The 23577-nt window shown below is 34.3% G+C and overlaps 1 protein-coding gene across 3 annotated transcripts in view; it reads left to right on the plus strand.

Moving 5' to 3' along the window:
- The window catches only part of LOC121371160 (1-phosphatidylinositol 4,5-bisphosphate phosphodiesterase beta-4-like), a 142928-nt gene that overhangs the window by 103854 nt on the left and 15497 nt on the right, over positions 1–23577 (plus strand). The window contains exons 18-22 of one of the 3 annotated variants that reach the window (XM_041496836.1): positions 1937–2014; positions 7814–8022; positions 9557–9719; positions 13029–13113; positions 22562–22634. In XM_041496836.1, the coding sequence (XP_041352770.1) occupies positions 1937–2014; positions 7814–8022; positions 9557–9719; positions 13029–13113; positions 22562–22634 (608 nt within the window). Of the gene's footprint in view, positions 1–1936; positions 2015–7813; positions 8023–9556; positions 9720–13028; positions 13114–16188; positions 16274–22561; positions 22635–23577 lie in introns of all 3 variants that reach the window. The other 2 variants (XM_041496837.1, XM_041496838.1) reach the window with 2 other exon arrangements.

Consider the following 23577-nt stretch of genomic DNA (forward strand, 5'->3'; position numbering starts at 1 on the left):
CTCACATTCAGGATATAAATCACAGGTGAGTTACTGTAAGGTACAGGTATGGAAGTGTTCAGGGCAAGTCTCCTATGGACATGTTAAACTTTGTTCAATGTGAAATGTGATTTGTTGACTACTGAAGCTCAAAATGTTGATGTGTCATGGCTCTTGTGAAGGTAACTTAAAATAGGTTTCTACAGGCCTGTTCTGCTGCACATTGATTATATGATCTCATTGCCCATTCATATTATACTGACCTTAAAACTGACTAGACTCTGGAGAGAATGCATTGCTTAGAATTCAGAAATTCTCTGTGTATAATGTCTATACATACATGTTTTGTCTGTGTAAAATGTACTAAGATTGGTTGTTTTTAACGTTATGGTGAATTTCAATCTTAATTTGTCTAATTTTGTGTTTGATTTGTATTTTTATTGTTTGACAGAACGTGATGGGTACCTTGTTTTAATTAATACCAGTTTATAACGTTTGAACCCAAATTTAATTTGACATATAATTCTGTATACATGCTTAATCTGCTGGAATTTTTTTTTATACTCATTCCAGAAATGTGTTTATTGTCCTTGTTTGGGATTATTACTGTTGGGCACTAGTGTTATATGCATAGTATTCCATGTGCACTAGTGTGATATGATTTTTGTGTTGTTTTTCAGTCCGTGGACCAGCATGTTATCATTTTGAGAAAAACACTAAAATATGTACATCCCATACAGTTTCTTTTGTTGCATTTGGCACAAGGACCTGCAATAATAATAATGATTTTTCCCTAATTAATAACCACAAATGTTAGTGTACCAATGTTTGTTAAAAGTGCACATGTTTGTTACACTGCTAGTTTCATGTGAACTATTATAGGAAAGCACATGTGTTAAAATAAATTTAAAATTTCTTAATTTTTTTTTTTTTAATAATGTTAATTGACCCCAGGAAACAAATATGGTAGTGCCAGGCAATTTTTATTAAAGTGATAATTTCTTTGCCACTTTTGTTTTAAATCTTTGGAAAATGATTGATAGACTGTGTAATAGAGTAAGTGAATGGGTAAATATAAAAGTGAATGAGAGTGATTGAATGAAAAAACCTACAAACTAATGTTTAATGACACTCCAGCACAAATACATTTGTATTGAATGATTCAGAATAAATAATCTATCTTTTATTTAATTTAATTATTATTTAAGTTTAAATCAATCTATTGCATTATTCAATACCATAGCATAATCTTTTATATTCATACTGGATATATTTAAAATTAAACCATTAAACTCAGTTTAAATCAGAGCCAATTAAAAATGTTACATGGTAATTGCATTAGAATTTATACAAGTCTGAATGTAATTATGTTTGTATGTAATCATTATAATAACTAGATACAACAATGATATGCAGACCTATATTATCATTTTAAATATTATATCAACCTATGAAGCCTTTTTATATAATATATAAATATCTTTAGAAATATAAAACCCCAAAATGTGTACTGGTATTTGTAATGAAACACTGAATAAATAGATAAATAAATGTGTTATGGTTTGTATGTCATGTATGTAATAATAACAATATTACTGGTACTGTATTTATAATGGTATCTTCATTAAGATAGATATAAACCTCTGAATAAGTAGCTATATAAAGGTGTTATGTCTCTGTATGTAATGTTTGTAATAATAACAGCATTACTGAGATTTGTAAAGGTAACTTCATTAAGATACGAACCTCAGAATAAATAGATAAATAAAGGTGTTCCTGCTTTATTTGTGTAATGTATGTAATAACATCTACATAAAGATGTCTATAAAAGGGTGTTAGTGACTGTCGAACGAGCTGGTGTAGCTGGTTGTGAATGTTGGATGCGACTGACGTACCCTGTCAGGTGGTGCGTGGCAGGCTCGCTCTGCAGTGTATATTTGGTTTATGTCTTCCTCAGAAGCCGAGAACTCGTCTAGCAGTGAGTCTTCTTGTCCATGCATTGAAGAAAGTATCGCCCCGGACAAAGCACCTACTGGTACACCCTGCCTCAACAAGCTAGTCTATATATTTCAGTCTGTTTGTCTGCCCGAGACTTTGTTTATTAACTTGCTTGCTGAACATTCCCAGACTCAAACAGTTTTGACTCACTTATTAACATGGGCGAAAGAGTGTTCTGCATGCAGATAAAAAATTAACTCTTACATGTTTGTGATAATATGATAGTTCTTTCCCAGATTAACAATCTGACATGCTTGTTGTAATATTATAATGCTTTCTAAGATTGCCAAAAGAAATAGACAAATTGGTTAAAGGTGCATGTAGAGCTGTCAGGGTAAGGCTCATACGAAAAAAGAGAAATTTCGATTTAAAAAAAAAATTATTATTGAAAAATGGCTCTTTTGTGCAAAGTACTTAAAGACAGTGTTTTAGTCAGTCAGTATGGAAATTAACACTACAGTAGGTTAATTGACTGTTGATAAGGGTGAGTTGTGTCATAAATCAACATTGGTGGGTTTCATAGAAACATATCTTGTTAATGGTTAGGATAGGAATACAACTTCAGTCTTTAGTCTTCAGTCTTTAGTCTTAACAAGAGTTTGTGCCCCTACAGACTAAGAGACAGAAATCCTAAACTATAAAGAATTACATTTTTCTTTTGGCAGTCCTAACTACATACCGTATGTTTATATTATGTTGATCACAATACTTGGTACACGAAATTTCTTAATGTCATCTGATTACGCAGAAATCAGTGTTCTGTGTTGAACAATTTATACAATTAACACAGCAACAGTAACTGCACAACGTTTTGTTACTGCCAACCTTATGAACATATCCACCTTGAAACAATCAAACCATTGTGTTTCAGTAATTTTGTATTGACAAATTGAGTATTGTATTGAATTATTTGTTACAAATCATGCGGTGTACAGCATGTGCGTCTAGTGGCTGGCCATTGGCTGCATGGTTTGTTAGATGGATGTTAATCAGTATATTGGAGTCTGGGGAATGCTTCACAATTTCTTGTGCCTTTATTTCCATATGCATGTGACCACATTGCTCTGAATGTTGTGTGTTCCCTGTAGTGCTTGAGTACACACTACCCTTGTGTATGTGCATGTAGCGACTATTCCCAGATCTCAAACTGACTCGGTGTTCTTCATTGTTAAGGCTTTAAAAAAACATGTATGATGACATGCATGCATGCATGCATGCATGCAGTACAAAATACAGAAAATGTATTTTATGAAAAGAGAACATTGGCTTATTATAAGCTTAGCAAAAATATTAATATTAATATATAAGGCACGTATAGTTTGTTTGTATGAACCCTTAGGAGGTAGGGGATGTGAAAATCTTATTGTGTCAATATAGTTCTGAATTCAGACATAAAACACATTTTTCTGTACATTACTCTCAGTATGAAAGTAAAATATGTCAAGTAAAATAATTATATCAGTGGATCAATATTTATGTTCATGCATAAATGATATATACACAAGCATCAAAACACATGCTTCTTTTCATATGGCTTACCTTTGTTACAGACATGGAAGTAGATTCACAAACCAATTCATATATGCATAAAGTTAATCATTGGTTAGTGTAGAGTTACATGTAAATATAAATGGGTTCATATTATATAGGGAGGAGGTGGGAAGAATATTCTAAATTAATACTAATATAATTATGTGTTATGAAAAAAAAATTGTATACGTGATTTGATGTCCCAAAATTCTTATGTTATTTATCATGACTGTTTAAAGGGACAGACCCTAGTGTTTAAACACTAAGGCATATTTTTCATTATTAAAGTCGTTTATGATCACTTAAGTCAAACATTACTTATATTTTATTGTTTAGATTATCCATTTCGGTATAACCAAAGTGTTTCTGGTAATCCTGGTGTTTCTAATACCACAAAATGCATTTTTCATATTTTTAAAAACACACATGTGTCTAGGATGTAACGGTTATGTTGTCACATTTTAATCTATTTTTAAGGGTATTTCAATGTCACAGACTCTTGTTTCACTCTGCTGTATCCAAATTTGTTACAGATTTGTAAATTAACCAAACTTAGTGTCCATTTTTACAGATTGAAACTAGGGTCTAGGTGAAAAATATGCCTTAGTATTTAAAAAGTAGGGTCTGTCCCTTTAAGGTGTAAAAAATGGAACTGATTTTTAAAATTAGCAATATAATAATACTTGTTCATTTCAAATTCAAATGAGGTTATAAATACTAACTTAAAGTATAAGTAAATGATTTTTAGCTCTGCTATGTCATTTGTCAGCAGAGCTTTTTTAATACTGATTTGTCAGGCAACTGTCCATCCACCCATCAACTTTAATTCCTTTGAAGACTACTAAGTATCTTCTATACTTTGTATTGAATTGTTTTGAAACTTGGTACAATGATCCTCTGGGACACCATCCACAAACTAATTGACAGATATTTTGGATGCTTTGAATTTTTTGTTTTATTATTATTAAATATTTTAAAAATATAAAAATTGAAAATTCAAAGTCTCTCTTGTCCTAGATTTTTAATTGGATAGTTTTGAAACTTGGTACTAAGATTCTCTGGGGGCAGTCTTCACAAACTAATACAGAAATAGTTTGGAAATTTCGAATTTGTGAATTTTTATTAATTTCTAAAAATGTAAATAAAAATTGAACATTGAAAATGGTCAAAGATTCTTAAACATATTCCAATTTGGTCTTTACACATTAATAAATGACCTACTACTGACAAAATTTCAAATTAAATAGTGGAGTTCTTGTTTAAAATTTATTTTTGTTTTATTTTGCTGCATGCTACCTGTACTTACATGTTCCAAGCTTACAAAAATCTTACCAGTATAATTGTTGTTGTGCAAAAATGTATCATTCCTGTCGTTTTATGCAAAATCATGTGGCTGCGATGGACTGTATTGTCAAGCTCAGAAATGTCCTGTTTTCATAATAGGTAATTTATTTAACAGCATATTTTATGCATGTAGATGTATCACATAGATTCTGGGTTTTTAGCTGTTTTAAATTTTGGTTTGAGAAACACCAAAATTATTCAGAAATATATGAAGTAAAAAAAAAAGTGGAATAAACTTTGAAGTAACCAATTCAGACTAATATCACAGAAATTTAACTGCTAATTTTATTGTATGCTTTGTATACTCAGCTTTTACGACCAACAATTTGAAATACACGTCATCAGTGGAAAGGTACAAAATACTTTTTTTTTGTAGTGAAACTTGTTACAGTTGTTGTTTATATAACTTTATTTATGTTTACATTTTTCAGGCCAATTTATCTGATGAATTAATGCTTTGTTTTCTTCACATTTTTGCACTTATCTTATTATGTTGATGCATGACTTGAATGTTTGGATTGACTACTAACGTGAGTTGAGATCAGATGATGTATTGCTGATGCATGTTTTGCACTTGCTTATTGGTTTTGTATCCTAATTCTATGAATGTGTAATTGTTTCCCACCATCAATATTCTAACTTGCCATTCTGGTGTGTTGACATTTAAGAATGTTGTGTCTATACCAAGAACAGACTTGAGGGACCAAAGGTTTTTTTCTTCATGTGAATTGTAGAATAACACTAAAATGCTGATGGGTTGAGGAGGGAATTACTTTTCTTGTATTTCCCCCATAATATGGCACTGCCAGTATTTAGAGGCTTAAAACTAGTAATACACAGAACATTATTTACTGCCACTTTCATTATTCTTAATTAAATTCATAATTACTTTAAACTTTCAAAATGTTAACTTGTGCATGCAGTAAAATATATATATATATTATATTTATCAATAATTCAATTAATTTTAAGTCTTTTACTTCACATAATCTTGTAATTGTCAGACACTGTGGCCAACATTGTTAGACATGTTTGTCTGAAATTGCTTTAAGTAGCTGGTCAGCTATCTATTGAGTAGGTTTATAAATAAACATAAGTCTTAATGAAGATTATCTGTTATTTTTTTTACGTCCCTCTGGGTATGAAAAAAAAAATCATCTGGAACTATACAGTTCTCACATAAGTTTGCGGATGATTTTTTTTGGTTCATGCCCAGATGAATGTAAAAGAAATAACAGACAATTCTTATAATTAAATTTGAATCATACTTGCTAATAATAACACCAAAAGTTCTTACTTTATTTTGAATTATTTTTGGTCCATAAACAGTAACGCTCAATAAGACAGCTTGCCCATGTAAAATGACATCATCAGATATGACGTTCCCGGACGACTTAATTTTTACGTTCATCAAGAAATGAACAAATTCCCATTGCTTCGTCTAGACCAGTGGGATGACATGTTATGGTAATGAATGTAACAGAAATTTAATTATTTTTTGGTATACCTACATGTATATTTTGCACAAAACTGTTTTATATATTTTATAAATTGTTGAATCCACATAAAAATAAAGTGGAACAGTTCAATCACACGTTGCTTCAGTATCCTCCTTTTCTGAGACTACTCACTCCAGCCAGGGCACCATGACTGGTATAACAAAGGCTGTGGTATGTGCTATCCTGTCTATGGGATGGTGCATAAAAAGATCCCTTGCTGCTAATCGAAAAAGAGTAGCCCATGAAGTGGTGACAGTAGGTTTTCTCCCTCAATATCTGTGTGGTCCTTAACCATATGTCCGATGCCATATAACCATAAATAAAATATGTTGAGTGTGTCCTTAAATAAAACATTTCCTTCTTCTCTGAGACTATAAAATGTAGCTTGTATTAAAATGTAGTGAAGCACAGTCTAGACATCTACCGTTTATGTTTGTCACATGCTGTATCTTCTGTTTAATCGGTGCTGAAGTGTCATTAAACAATAGGTTCTTTCCTCTGTTTATGTTTCTCTACTTCCTTTGTACCCCTAGTGGATGTGTGTGAGCCTTCTGTTCACGAGCAGAGCAGAAACATAACAATTCATTGATTTAGCGACAAGAGAAAATTAAAATTGATTTGCATGGGCACAGCAGATTTTGTTCTCTAGCTGTTCCCAGTGCATTTAGGTCTTGTTAGTGCAGTAATGTTATTAACAGCTGCTGTTGTGCATATTCAGAAATGCATTTCAATTTATTTTAATCTAATTAAAGTTTAACATTTAACTAGTTTTGATCTGAAATGTTTTGAGGTCAGCATGTTTGTACTTAATTTTGGGCATACTTAATTTATTGCTTCAACTTAGGTGCAATCTAAAGTCCTGGACCCAAGCTATTATAGCATTATACTGTTATAAAACAATCACAGACTATGTTGTCACTATGGTGTGTATCAGTGATGTCATAGCCTATGATAGTTTTACGATCTCGTAGCGCTAAGAAATAGCTTGAAAAATCTGTAGCCTGATTAACAGTATCTTTACTCACTTTAATAAACTCTTATGTTCAGTGAATAATAAGGCTGGCCTTACACTGCAAACAAAATATTTATATATAATATACAATATATGTTTTTTATTATCTGAAAAGTCTACCTTTGTACATAGCCTGAAATTAAATGCATTTATTCTCACAATAATTATGATACTACAATTACAAATGACTGCGCAATATTGCACTACCAACTTGTGATGTCTTCATCCCTGTCTGGGCACTTGTTCTGCAAAACCATTTCCTGTTGGAGCAGTTGCTTCTGCACACTTTGCACTTGTAACTCACAAGCTGAACACTTTTTTCATTTACAGCCTACGATCAAACCCTGCAGGTTAACCGGCATGCAGTGATGTTCGGCCATGAACCAAGACTTAATGAAGTACATGTTTACCTGAGATTTATTCTTTTTAAAACTCTGTTGTTTTTCATTAGATTTGGACCCAACTCTTGCCAATACTGACACAGATGCTCATCCTGAACTGCACCCAAGTGATGTTCCAAACTCGAATGGTCCGTCAACAGAAATCAAAAGTCCTCCATCCCAGCCCGAATTGAAACCAAACCATGAGACTCCAGACATAGATCCTGCTCTCATCGACGCCAAGAAAGGCACAGTCTCCATCAAGATTACGGCTAAAAAGGTTTCATTGGAAATTGTACAACCCATCTTTTATATGTAATAGCAAATCCACAACACCAGCCTCAGATAGCTATAGAGTGAATAATAAAAATATGCATGAATCTGACATCTGGATTAAGTTTACACTAATGAATTAATTTATTTATTTGTTTTTAATAAGATTTCAGTCATTTGCTCTTGCATGGTTTAAACTAGTCAGGAAATACTGTTTGCAATTTTTCAAGGTATGTTTGAAAATGTGTAACCATATTCAGTTTAAATGAAATAAGGATTCATTAAATAAGTTCATCAGATTTTTTCGTTGGCAAATATATTACGAAATAATGTTCATCAAATTGAACTTAATGCACTTAATGATTTAGGAAAATGATAGGTTAGACCTGTGGCACTGTAAATAAAATGTTATAACACTATAAATGTACTGATGTAGCTCAATGGTAGAGTGATAGCTTGAAGTGGTATTGGGACATAGGAGCAGGTTTTTTTTATACTAACCATTGCTCCCCATGACTGAAGGCAGGGTGTAGGCCAGTGGTAAAATGCTCACTTGATGCACCGTCGGTCTAGGATTAATCCCCGTCGGTTGGCCTATTGGGCTATTTCTTGCTCTAGCCAGTACACCACGACTGGTATATCAAAGGCCGTGGTATGTGCTATCCTGTCTGTAGGATGGTGCATATAAAAGATCCCTTGCTACTCATGGAAAAATGTAGCAGGTTTCATCTCTATGACTGTGTCAAAATGACCATATGCTTGACATCCAATAGCCAATGTTTAGGTATGTGTAAAAGATATCTTGCTACTTATTCGGTAGGAGTTGCCTATGTGGTGGCTGTTAGACACCAAATAGCAATAGTTTGAAACAGGCTGAGGTGTCACTAACAAATCGCCCTTCCCTTTCCTTTCCATTCCTTTAAATTTAGTAAAACATTTGGCTGAAAAATATGTAATATTAAAGTTTCCATTTTTGACTGTAGTCACAGTAAACATCTGTGAACAATTCTTAATCTATTAGATTAATACGACAAAGATGGATGTGAAGCCTTGAACATCCAGATTTGATAAGTCTGACAAGTAGTTTATTAAATTACCTGCAGATTAATGAGTATATGATACATTACTGTCAGGTCAGTGATTCTCTTACCCAGACAGGAACAAAATTACCATTATCAGCATTTATTTGTAAATATCTGATCGATCGATATATGTAGTCACGATGATTTGCTTTTGTTAGTCAGCATCCATTTACTTCTTTCTAAATAATTATCAAACTTCTTTGCTTTATCATTGTATTTTTCTCAACTCATTCTGCCCTGCCCCATTTTTTTATATATCTTTATTGATGTCATAATTTTATTTTAAAAATTATTATACTACACAGTTTTACCTTTAATACAATCCTGATGTTGTCACATTATAATATGTATTAAACAGTATTTTTTTTTTTTGTATTCAGCCATTCATTTGAGATTTGAGTTATATACAGTTATGTAATAATCAGGTTTGTAGTTAAACTTAGTACTTTGTTTCTACAGACAACTAGTGGTGACCTGTCAGGAACTTTAACAGCTGATGAGGAAGCTGCCCTGATGTCAAGCTACCACTACACCGGTGCCACCACCAACATCCACCCATACCTGTCTGCAATGGTCAATTACGCTCAACCAGTCAAGTTCCAGGGCTTTGATGTTGCAGAAGGTGAATTAGCATCACTGTAGCTGATTGTTTTGATACACGTTTACTGTCCTTTCATTCATTTTCAATGATATCAACTTTCTGAACTTTAATTCATTGCTAAAATAACAGAAGCAATATCCAGACATCTGGCAATTAGGATTTGAAAATTCACCTATCCACTAGAGACCTTATGAGGTGGCTGAGCAAAGTTTAACGTTTGTTATGTTTTAATGTCATCACTAGAACATGTTTATTATTTAATCACTTGAAGAACATCTCTTATAAATACCGTATATCTTCGCCTGTAAGTCGATCTCGGCTATAAGTCGAGTCCCTAATTTCAAGCCCTGAAAACGTATTTTTTTTATTGACCCGTTTATAAGTCGACCCATGAAAAACAACTTATAAATATTGAAATATTTCTTATTTTCAGCACATGAGAACAATAATGTACAATATTTGAACAAAAGAAAATTATTTTACAAACTTCAGTTTTCACATTTTGTACATCGCAATATAATCAGACTATTCCAATCAAACTATCATTATTACATAGCATCAAAACGAAATATTCGCTTAGTAGAGAGTGAAAGCTGTTTGACTGTTACTGTATGGTACTGTACAGATGGTTTTGTGCACAGACAACAACTTTATTTATAAACACTGACAACAGATCACTACGATAAAACTGAAAGTATCACATTTTGCCGCCATATTAATACATGTAAGGAGGATAACTCTGGAAAGTACACTGGTTTTTCTACCAAATGATGTGTGTCCCTATTGCTCTAGTGAACTGCAGAGATCAGTCTATTTTAAGGGAACGCTCAGTAATATTCATGAAGTTAATCACCGAACAACCATTAATGCCAGTGACCAGATTTCAAAATAAACTCAGGCAACAGGTAGTTAGTATTGTTTACATTTTTACTATTAGTGATGACTGTTAATTTAACTAAGTGGACTGTTGTCTTTGGCATGTGAGTGAGATCGCACGCCTTTTCGCATAACCAAAACCGTTCTAATGCCAAAAAAAATAGGTTATAAAAAATAAATGTGTCAAATTAACATATTTGAGTATAACTACATGGCATACTTCAACAATAAAACTTGTAAAATAATCCCCAAAACAGTAATATGTTTTGGTGAAAATGTTTTACCCTCTTATAAGTCGACCCCCCAAGTTATAAAATAATTTTTGGGTGAAAAAAATTTGACTTATAGGCGAAGATATACCGTACTGTACATTGTACATGAAACTCGGTGTTTAATTGTTAGCTGAGGTGTTAATAAAGATCAATCCCTTTCCATTGAAAGCCATAAATCAAGCAGTTAAATTCATTTACATTTGAAAAATATCTGAGTTTATTGTTATTACTATATTTTGTTTTGCAGAATACTAGGTATTTTTTCAGCAATGATCACTAACAGCAGTTTCTGTCTATTCCTCATTATTTTGTCTCTATACTCAGTACTGACATTTACACATAAAATATTTTACAAACAAAGAAAAAAGAAGAATTAAAATGAGTTCCAGTGAAAATAAATGAATTTACACTATTGCTATTTAAGCTTTTATTTGAAATCATCCCACTATCCCTGATTTCACTAGCCCTGGTACCACTAGCCCTGATTTCACTAGCCCTGATTTCACTAGCCCTGATACCACTATCCCTGATTTCACTAGCCCTGGTACCACTAGCCCTGATTTCACTAGCCCTGATTTCACTAGCCCTGATACCACTATCCCTGATTTCACTAGCCCTGGTACCACTAGCCCTGGTACCACTATCCCTGATTTCACTAGCCCTGGTACCACTAGCCCTGGTACCACTAGCCCTGATTTCACTAGCCCTGGTACCACTAGCCCTGGTACCACTAGCCCTGATTTCACTAGCCCTGGTACCACTAGCCCTGATTTCACTAGCCCTGATTTCACTAGCCCTGGTACCACTAGCCCTGATTTCACTAGCCCTGGTACCACTAGCCCTGATTTCACTAGCCCTGGTACCACTAGCCCTGATTTCACTAGCCCTGGTACCACTAGCCCTGAAAAATGACCAATTAATGGCTGCCATGGATGTTCCATTTCTTTAGACTACTCCCCTGTACATATAAACTATTAATAAATAAACATGTCTTGTTTTACTGATTAGGTAGACACAATAGATGAGATACCCTTTTAATGCCTCAATTGAAAACGTCCTGTCTGTGAGATGGTGCATGTAAAAGATTCCTTGCTGTTCATGAAAAAATTAGTTTCCTCTCTATAAGGCTATATGTCAAAATTACCAAATGTTTGACATCCAATAGCTGATGATTAATAAATCAATGTGCTCTAGTCACAGTGTTGTTAAACAAAACAAACCCTGTGTAGCCACTCCATGTGCTACTCTTTTTCGTTAGCAGCAAGGGATATTTTTATGTGAGCCATCCCATGTTTTAAATGTATTATTAAAGTGCTATTACAGTGCTATTACCATAAACACTATCGAATAAAACATTTATTTAACTATATTCATTTTTGTAATTACTTATTTGATTTAGTTTGTTTATAAAGGGGATGACAAACGGTGGCAGTAACAGCCAATATGACTGACAATCTGGGGCTAGTGGAACCAGGGCTAGTGGAATCAGGGCTAGTGGGGCTAACTCTTTTATTTCTGTATGTTATCATATTTCTATAATTGTTATATTACTATCGTTATATTACTATTGTTATCATATTACTACTGTAACACAGTTACCATATAACTATTGTTATCATATTACTGCTGTAACACAGTTATCATATCACTATTGTTATCATATTACTACTGTTGTTCTTAAAACAAATTGCTTTGTTATTACCCAACTTGCCAATTTACTAGTGGGTAGCTTGGTAGGTATTTAAAAAACAAATTGAAGAAAAAAACATAACAAACTTGATGTACTAGCTGGGGGAAACCATATGTTGTGGCTATTTTTATAAATTGGGTCAGCATGCAGAAAACAATTTTATTTAAAGACTGTTCATGTATCAGTTATAATACTTGTAAATCCTTTGTTTGATAGTTATGGAACACAATTTCAATGATAATATAAGAGCTGATAGTATGTGTTTTCTTCCTGTTTTTAAAAGACATCTTTCAAAGAAATAGTTTCTAGAGATGTACAAGATTTATAAATAAGAAACATTATCAAACTTATGCTTACACATACAAAATTGTGCCGATGTATACTCAATAAGTCTAGTGAGATTAATTGTGGGTTAAGTTCTGTTGTTTGTGTGTCGCTGATTGTGTCTGAAACAATATGTGGAGAATGTTTCTTTACTTGGTGATGTTTCAGAAAGGAATTCTCACTATCATATGTCATCGTTCAACGAAAACACGGGTCTTGGCTATCTCAAGACCCAAGCTATCGAACTAGTAAAGTATCCTTTCAACCTTTCCATTCAATTTGTATTTGGCATGCTGTTTTGTCCTCTACTAATAATAGAATTTTTTTTATGTTCAAATTTACTTTTTATTGTCATCTTGGTAGCCACTTGACTGTTTGGTTGTAAAGCTGTTGTGTTGTCAACTTGTAGTTGGTAGTACTGTTGAAATTTCTCTTATAATATTTTTAAGCATCTGCATGTAGTGTTGTTTGAAATTGATGAACATTAGGAAAATCGATGATGTAAATGTTGGTGTTAATTAACTAGTGTTTTGCTTCCCATCTCGTATCCTTGTAATTGGTTATGTAATTATATACGGCTGTTTTTAATTGAGTGTTATTTCATATTTGTACTCTTCTGGTGTTGTATTAGTGAACACTATGTTTGTATAGCATACATGTAAATACGAGTTCAATGTTGTCCAAAATTTGTAACTATGAACTGTTCTATAAAGGATGAAATGGGTAACTAGTGGATATACTCTGGAATATTTTAAATTAAAATCAAGATAAGTTATTTATTGTTATTCTGTTGTTACTTTTGGGATGGCCCTAAAGAAAAAAATAATACATACAGTGAAACACCTCAAAAGCAGACCTTTTTTATGCTCACTTTATAAATATCAGTACAGATCAAAACCATTCTATGTGAGATGCCCCTTAAAACAGTGTTTTTACTGCATCCCATAGGTGTCTGGCTTAGAGGGGTTTCATTGTATATTAAAGTTGCTTGTGTTATTAATATGTTGCTGTAACAAAGGCAGTATTGATTTACTGCATTGGGTGTGATCTTATTCATATTTATTTAACCCAGCCTGATCCATATATACATGTCTAAATATAGCAAGTCGGCATAAAATTGTACTCTGTTTTGTTTTCTTTTTTTTTTAAATAAAAATTTGTATACAGTTTTTTTTTATAATTTAAGAAATGCCATAACTTTATGGATTAATTAGAATGTACTTGTAGTAATTTATGTGGTAATCTAATTATATTTCCATTAGAACTATAAATTCATGTACAGTGGACTCTCATTTCATTTCATTTCATTTCAACTTATATTCATGCTTATATCCAATTAAGGTTCAAGCACACTGTCCTGGGCACACACCTCAGCTATCTGTCCAGGACAGTGGGTTAGTGGTTATGAGAGAGAAGAGGGTGTAGTGATCTTACACCTACACACTGAGTCGGTAAAGCTCACTCTTAGTGGGAGCTGGTACCAGGCTGCGATCCCTGTACCTACCAGCCTTATGTCCGATGGCTTAACCATGACACCACCGAATTCGGACTCTCGTATTAAATCGTCAGTTAGAACCGAGTCCACTGTAGTTAAAATGTTTGAATTGCATGAATTGTACTAGCATCACTTTATTCGTTCAGTTTAGATAACAGCCTCACAAAGCATGGTTTCTTTTTGATGTGCATGTTAACCTTGCACATGAAGTGTTCGTGTTTTTTATGGTGTTGCATTTTGACATTTCTAGTGATGTTAATGTTCTGCTAAGATTCAGGGAGGCTATCTTTGGCAGTGTTATTATTTTAATATGTTTTTAAAACTCATATTAATTAACATATAACAGAGTTAAACCGTCAACTTTAAGTTAAATACAGGGTTGGATCTAGTTCACTCGATAGAGTCCTCACCAATTGTGCTAGGGTCTTTTTCTTCTGCGTTCAAGCTATAGTTGATCATGCTTTAGATTTGGAGTGTGCTAGGGTCAGACGATTGAACTTCCTTGGTGAACTCATTCTCTAACTGAGTTTTTTCCCCATCCCAATCAGTGTGTTATAACTGGTATATATCACTGGTATATAGCATGATGTGCTGTCCTGTTGGTGAGAAAGTGCATATAAAAGATTATTTGCTGCTAATGGAAAAATATAGCAAATTTCATTTAAGACTATATATATCAGAATTTACCAGTTTAACCCAGAATGAATTTTAACAACTCAGTGGAGAGGTGTGAGGCCACTACACTGACATATATCTTTTGATAATCACTGTTAACTAACTATTCACTGCAGTGACCAAAACATCGTAACCTAACATTTACATGTTTAAGAATTGTTTTTTAATTGTGGAATTAATTAATATCCTACTTTTGCACATAAATGTATGACTGTAAACCTATTGTTATTAATGAAAACGGTACAAATAAAATAGTTCAAAATCTACAAAAATTAATTTCATTTGTCCTTACCGTGACCCTTCATTCATACTGATGTAATTTTCTGCATGAAATACATACGAAATAATTATATACTTATAACACTTAACCATAAAGGATGTAATTTTTAGCGTGAAATACATACCAAATAATTATATACTTATAACACTTAACCATAAATGATGTAATTTTCTGCATGAAATACATACCAAATAATTATATACTTATGACACTTAACCATAAATGATATAATTTTTAGCGTGAAATACATACTAAATAATTATGTACTTAAGACACTTAACTATAAACTCAGAGTTAAAATGTTTTGTGAATTTGTGTCCTGATTAGGTGTATGTCCAGAACATTGTGCTTGATATGAGCACGACAATAAATGAATAAAATTGAATTGCTGTTACAAGTCTATAAGATTTTCAGATCTTTAAAAGTGTGCAAGGTCATTCTCATAATAAATAAGTTACATATGCATGCACAATGTTCAAAATGTATTTTAAAAACGGGGGGGGGGGGGGGGGGGGGGGGATTTTAATATTCTTGCTATGGAAGGACAGAGGTGGTTATAATGCAATTCATACACATACTTTTCATAAATTTCATACAGTACTACTGCCAAAGGAATCAACTCTCATTTACTTTTTTATGGAATGATTGAATCATTTAAATGCAGCTAAAGTAATATTAACAATACTCAGTTTTGAATTTAATGTTTTATGGCTATATATACAGTGGAAAAAGAACAGTGATAATTTTGACACAGGCTAGCTCAAAACTTGTAACAGTTTTATCATTAAACTCTCTGTGTTGTTTGTTTACATAAATGTGCTTTCTTTTGTAGTTTTGTGCATTTTGCCAATGTTTTGCTTGTTTGTTTCCCTGTGTAGAGTTGCGAATCCATTTCCACATGTCATCTTTCCCCGAGACTGCAGCACTAAGTACCATCAAGCACAAGTGTTATGAATATGTCGAGTATCCTTTTCTTTTGCATGCTTTTCATCCTATTACTTCTCTGTGTAGTCAAAGATTGTGGTGCATATAGTACATAACTTCTGATGTTGTGTGCAAGTGATATGTGAGTTGATATGTAATGCCTGTTATTGTATATAGTATTGTGTGTTATATATCTGTGCAATTAGTGATATGTGAGTTGATATGTAATGCCTGTGTTTATATCTAGTATTGTGTGTTATATCTGTGTAATTAGTGATATGTGAGTTTATATGTAATACCTGGTTATATCTAGTTTTGTGTGCGATACCTGTGCATTGTGCGCAATTGATATGTGAATTGGTATGCAATATCTGTATTTATATCTAGTTTTGTCTGTGATATTTGTGTGTTGTCCGTAAGTGATATGTGAATTGATATATAACACCTGTTTATATCTAGTTTTATGTGTGATATCAATGCATTTTGTGCAATTAGTGATATGTGAGTTGACATGTAATACCTGTTTATATCTTGTTTATTGTGTGATATCTGTGCATGCATTGCATCCAAGTACTATGTTAATTAGTGTGTAATACATATAGTGTAGCAGATTGGTGAAAATTATAGAAGAATTGTGCCTTTGATGATAAAAGCATGAAACTTGGCATGAAGTAAGAACATACCAAAATAGTTATTTCTAGATATAGGGACATTGCAGATTTTCCCTGTAGTTGCCATGGTGGCCATTTTTCAAAATGGCCGCCATGGTCACAACACAACTTGATGCAGGGGTTTGAATTTAGCTTACTTTTTGTTCTTTACACAATTAATTACGTTGATTTATAAATATGCCTTTTCACATCATGTAGGGGTGCTGATTCCAAAGACAAATCTAGAGTATGAGCCAAACGGAATTATAATAATTAAGAAACTATGGTGTCTATATGTTCTTTGCCAATAAATAGCTTATATAATTATAGTGCAAGTATTTACAAGGTTCATATTAAACTGATTTATAGGTATGTCCATTGCACATATAGAGGTGTAGTTTGTTAAACATCCCAGAGCATATCCTGAATGAGAGAGAATTGTCTATGGGAAAGGGTAGCGTTTCTTCCCATTTACTATATTATTTGTTCCTTAATTAATCATTTTTGAATTTTAATTATAAATTTATAGTATCACCGAACTCAAATAGAGAACAAATTATTATTTTTTAATTGCTTTCATTCACAATATATATGATTTGTTGTTTTATAAGTAGTACAGGACGTACAGTACTAATAAAACAGTCATGACTGTGTCGTAATTTTGCACCTTCTTACAATGTTTCTGAATGAATACGTGTCGGTGTGTCCATTGGTCTATTTCTCGTTCCAGCCAGTGCGCCACGACTTGTATATTAAAAAGATCATTTGCTACTAACTGAAAAATCTAACAGGTGTCCTCACAATGACTATTTAACAGAATTACCAAATGTTCTACATCCAATAGCCTATCAATGCCCTCTGGTGATGTCGTTAAACAAAAAACCTAACTTTTCTTACAATTTTTCCATGCATACATCTTAAATCCTGATTAGGTGGCAATAATTACCCTGGATCAACCTTTGTATGCCACTGATAAACAAATTCGTGGTCCCGGCCAGCAAGTCACGATGAAGACAATTTTATTGTGTTCTTTGATGCTCTTCATATTGATACGACAGCCCTTAAGGAGGTAAGGGATCTATTTGATGGCAGTAGTTGGACAGATGCCCTTGTACAAGCTGGAGTTGCCTGTGCAGTTATAGCAGATTCTTTCTTAAAAGCTACAAATGTAACACACACTCATAAAGCTCATCAAGTCACAGCTTGTAGCCTGCACATACTCCTACAAAAGGCATATACATGGTGCAATCGCAGACTTGTAGAAGACAAACATCTGATGTCAATCAGAGCGGTGAAGTATCGGAGCTAAAGCAAGTCCCCAGTTTTAGTTTTGGTTCATGGTTCTTCAGCTGGAAGTGAAAGTCTTGATCTTTGTTCCTGCAATCCAGATGACAAAGTTTCTTTTGTACATTGATACATTAACCAACATTGTCCCATTCTTCTTTGCCTTACATCACACAATTTATGCCAGATAGATTCCAGTCCATTTGAGAGATTTGGTAACACTTCTTTTATATTCCGAATTTTAGAAGGCAGGTTGATGGTCAAGAAGACTTTTCCCTGCTATTACCATTGATTAGACCCAACATAACGCTGCTGTGAAAGGTGATGGTGGAGCTATAAGCCTGATAGAGAATCCGACAGTTCTTAGGTGCTGGATGGTATGTGGACCAGAGATAACTGGACTAATAGTTTGAGTCATTCATGGAGATGAGCCAGAAGAAGGCAGCAAATTCGGTACATCATGAACAGACCAAACAAACACAGAAATAATTTCTTTGAGATGTCAAGTCACTGACAAATACCATAGAAGGGATCCATTTTGTGAAAGTAGTGATAATCTCCATAAACTAGACGGCCGATACATTGCAGACCATGCTATTGTTTATACCATGCGCAGATTTGAGAGGTTAGGACAGGATCAGTATGGAATATTTGTGAAAGAACAACATGTTTTAGAGAGAAAATCCATCCAAGAACCAATCGAGAATTCTGCCGCTCTTCAAATAAATCCAAAGTACAACAGCAAATGTCTGCTCAGTTTCCCAGACATGACGTTGCTTGTCAGGTAAAGGTTGTCATCTTGGATGAGTTGTTTTAGCATGAGAATCAAGCCTGGCCATCATCACTGCCACATGTAGGGAAACTGAGTCTGACCCCTTGTGTACTGCCTAGAGGAGCTTATTACATCAGATTGCAATATTAACAGACCTCATGTTGAGGTAGGCATCCTTGATGGTGAAGCTGGTAAATAACATGTTGAAACCAGGAATTTCCATGAATATGCAGGTCAGATCTTCCTCACATATCTGGTATCACAATTACAATAGGCTATAAGGAATGATGTCATCTGGGATGTTTACAACCTAACTAGTCTGAATTCAAGCACTTGAAACATGTTTGAAGTTTTATACATAATTTGGTGAAACGTCCTGCACACCCAGCTCTAGCCCTGGCACACATCTTCAAAATGTCCTATGCAAACAGCCAAGAGATGTCACCAGTATAGCCCGATATACCCAAGAGGAGGCAGACACACAAATATTGCTTCATGTAGCTGATGCTGTCAGTGAAGAACACACTGGAGTCTTGGCACCATAGCAACTGTTCAATATCTCTGAAATCTGGGTGGCTTTTGGTACTGGACATTTTCGATACCTGGCTGTCCATGAGATATCTCATGTCTTGGGTTCAGACAGGTGCCTTTCATTGCCCATGTTCCATGGCTTTACTGTCTTCATTCGGTATTAAGGGCAGGGATGGAAGTTGGGCCATCTGGAAAGTAGCAAATGCAGTCACACTAGTTGTTGGTGCCTTAACAACAACACCAAGTGCCACCTGTGCTTTTCAACCCTCCCAAAAAGAGTACTCGATCAAATACCTCCTACAAAGGCAACCCTTCTACAGTATGTGAAAAGGATAATGTACCAGCCATCATGCTGTTGGGGTCAGATGCTAGTTTGTGCACCAGAACTCCCACCACCAAATGAATAAGGATGGCATCAAGGTAACACAAGCAGCTGGTAACCAATTTGGACAACCTTGCCTAGGGCTACCAATGCATGTAGAGAACTCATTAGATATGGTTGTAGAAAAGGATGTGGAGCGCACTTTGAGTGTTTCAAGGCTGCCATTCCTCAACAGCTTTTAGCTGTTGGCCTAGTGTGACCTCTTCAGGGAGTGTTCAGTAGTTACTTCTGGCATTGTTAAGAAAGAAAGAAAGAAATGTTTTATTAACGACGCACTCAACACATTTTATTTACGGTTATATGGCATCAGACATATTATGGTTAAGGACCACTCAGATCTTGAGAGGAAATCTGCTGTCGCTACTCTTTCCGATTAGCAGCAAGGGATCTTTTATTTGCGCTTCCCACAGGCAGGATAGCACTAACCATGGCCTTTGTTGAACCAGTTATGGATCACAGGTTGGTGCAAGTGGTTTACACCTACCCATTGAGCCTTGCAGAGCACTCGCTCAGGGTTTGGAGTCAGTATCTGGATTACAAATCCCATGCCTCGACTGGGATCCGAACCCAGTACCTACCAGCCTGTAGACCGATGGCCTAACCACGACGCCACCGAGGCCAGTCAGCATTGTTAAGAGGCACTTGTAACCACCTACTATACACCCCTACTACTGGCGGCGGTACTTAAGTGCACTGCTCTCTACCAGTTTGGTGGACACACTGACCATGAATGATTGCACACATATGTATGAAGGGGAAAAAATAACGTCGTTTAGCTTATATTCCAGAACTGTCCCTGAAATTTGTATAAATTATCACCTCTACATCATGTACAATGGACATATGTATAAATCAGTGTAATTAGTTCTAAAAAGGACACAAAATATGGTAAATTCAGACACTTGCATTGGATCTTGCGTTAGTCGTGGCTCCCAGAGGACAAATCTGCAATGTCCTTATATCTAATTTTTGTCACTAGGGTATGTCCTAGCATCATGCAAAGTTGCATGCTTTTATCATAAAAGGCACAATTTTGTCATATATCTGCTGGACTAATAGAGGATATTTCATGTTTTTTGTCAAATATGATTTCTATCCCGAGTGAAGTTTGCAAGCATATCTCACGAGTCGCGCAAGTTGAGATATAAATCATATTTGACAAAAAACTTGAAGTTTTCTATTTATTATATAACTTTTGGCAATTAACCTTTATTTTTAAAATGGCAGCAGCAAAATAGTTCCGGCTTTCTTACAGTGAAGATAACACTTTCTACAGTGACGAGCGGGACATAGCCCAATGGTTCAGCATGTGCTCAATGTGCAATCGGTGTGAGATCGATCCCCATCGGTGGGCCCATTGGGCTATTTCTCATTCCAGACAGTGCACCACAACTGGTATATCAAAGGTTGTGGTATGTACTACCCTGTCTGTGGGATGGTGCATATAAAAGATACCTTGCTGCTAATCGAAGTGGCGACAGCGGGTTTCCTCTCTCAATATCTGTGTGGTCCTGAACCATATGTCTGATGCCATATAACCGTAAATAAAATGTGTTAAGTGCATCGTTAAATAAACCATTTCTTTCTTTCTACAGTGACGATAACACATTTTAGATAGAAATAGTGAAATTTTCACTCGAAAATGTGTTGTCATCACGGAGTGACTGATAACACTTTTATTTCACTAATATTTTAAGATATTTCACTAAATGTTATATAATAATTATTTTTATCATATAATAGATATCATATCCAATGTAATATCTGAATTTGATAACTTTGCAAATTTAATGTATAATTAATGAGGTCACAGCACTACATTTACTGACATGTAAGCAAACATACTACAGTGACACTCCAGAATTGATGAATCAACAGTCATCAAACAAAAACATGTCAAACAACTTTACATTGAAAGTTGTCCAGCGTTCTGAAAAAAACAAAAACTTCCATACACTACTTTATTTTTATGTAAGGATATCTGACATGGTTCACATTCAAAACAACACTGCATCATATGTTCATACGTCATTTGAATACCGATTGATAGCTGACTGGAATTATAGTTGGATATACAGTTTACAAAAATAGGTTGTATTAATTTTGAGATTATATTATAAAGATATTATTACCCTGTTGTGTTTCGGTATCGTCAATATCATATTAGGAATAAAAATAGTGCCATAGGCTCGCATAATACAGTTTTTATTCCTAATACATAATATTGATGATACCAAAACACAAGGCTAATGACCTATATATCTAGTTTTGTGTGCAGTATCTGTGCATGACAGTGTGTGCAAGTGATATGTGTGTAATATCTGTGTCTAGATCTAATTTTGTGTGTCATTCATGTATCTCTGTATTTGATTTTGTGTGTATATTTGACTGCATGTTATCTAATATTGTGTATATGATATATGTTTTTTGGTGGGGGTGTTGTTATTTTTGTTGTTGTTATTTTTTGTGTATTTGATCTTTGTAGAGGATATCTGCCCATGGAAGCTACATTTTAAAGTCTATTTGGTATTTTTAGGTGTTTTCTTAATGTTGTCTGCACAATGTTTTCAATTAGTGTGCATGAGACTTGCATCCTGGCATGGGGTTTTGTATGTAATTCTCATTAATACTGTGTATACAGATATCATACATATATATATATATATATATATATATTCAGTTGAAAAAACATTCCTTAATATTACCAGCTATAACAAACGGCAGATGAGCAGAATATATCCAAAGGGTGGAAGAGTTGATTCCAGCAATTACATGCCACAGGTAAGTTAAGTTATCAAGAGTGACATTCTATACCTGCAGTGAGTACATTTTGTCATGAACAGTGCATTTTGTCATGAACAGTGCATGTTTTTCATATTGATAGAATCACAAGATAAAATGGTGTAAGTAGAAGGCATTCATTCTCCTGGAATGTGAATGCAGTGTACCTGTCAGACTTAAAGCCAATGGCTTAATCACTCGTCCATCAGTGACAGTATGTGGTCATTATAAGTTCAGTTAAACTTGTATTTTAGAAGCAACAATCCTTGAAATGGTTTTGTTTGTAGGAGATAGCTAGGATACATTTCTTTTATACTGGGCATTGATAAATTCTGGAAAATGTAACATAATGCCTCGGTGGTGCAATGGTTAAGCTATCAGACTACAGACTGGTATAGGTACAGGGTTTGCAGTCCGGTACTGGCTCCCATCCAGAGCGAGTTCTTAAGGGCTCAATGGATAGGTGTAAGGCCACTACACCCTCTACCTCTCACTAACCACTGACCAACTAACAACTAACCCACTGTCCTGGACAGACCGACTCAGACTGATTCAGTCACTATATACATGTAGGTAGTAGTATATATGTAGATGTATACCAAATAGCATCTCGCCAAGTCATACCTGTAGTTCAAAATCCATCCAACTTTTCATTGCCTAGTAAGTCCATTGTTGATAAATGTGACAGTGTTTATTGTTATAGAATGTTTCCTTTAATTGTACCACCTACTGTTGTGCTTGAAACATGCCGAGTCCTACTAAAAATAAGTTTATTATTTTTGTGCAGAACTTGGGTAGTCTTTGATGCTTCCTGTTATGTCTGAAATGAAACTAGAAGCTTAAACACCAATTTGTTTTATTTACTGTAAGGATAAGGGATTATAGTATTTATATCCATGGTATTTATGTTGATTAAAATGCTGTATGTAGCAACTTCAGCCAC

The sequence above is a fragment of the Gigantopelta aegis genome, chromosome 4 (genome assembly GCF_016097555.1).
Source record: "Gigantopelta aegis isolate Gae_Host chromosome 4, Gae_host_genome, whole genome shotgun sequence".
NCBI classification, from domain to species: domain Eukaryota; kingdom Metazoa; phylum Mollusca; class Gastropoda; order Neomphalida; family Peltospiridae; genus Gigantopelta; species Gigantopelta aegis.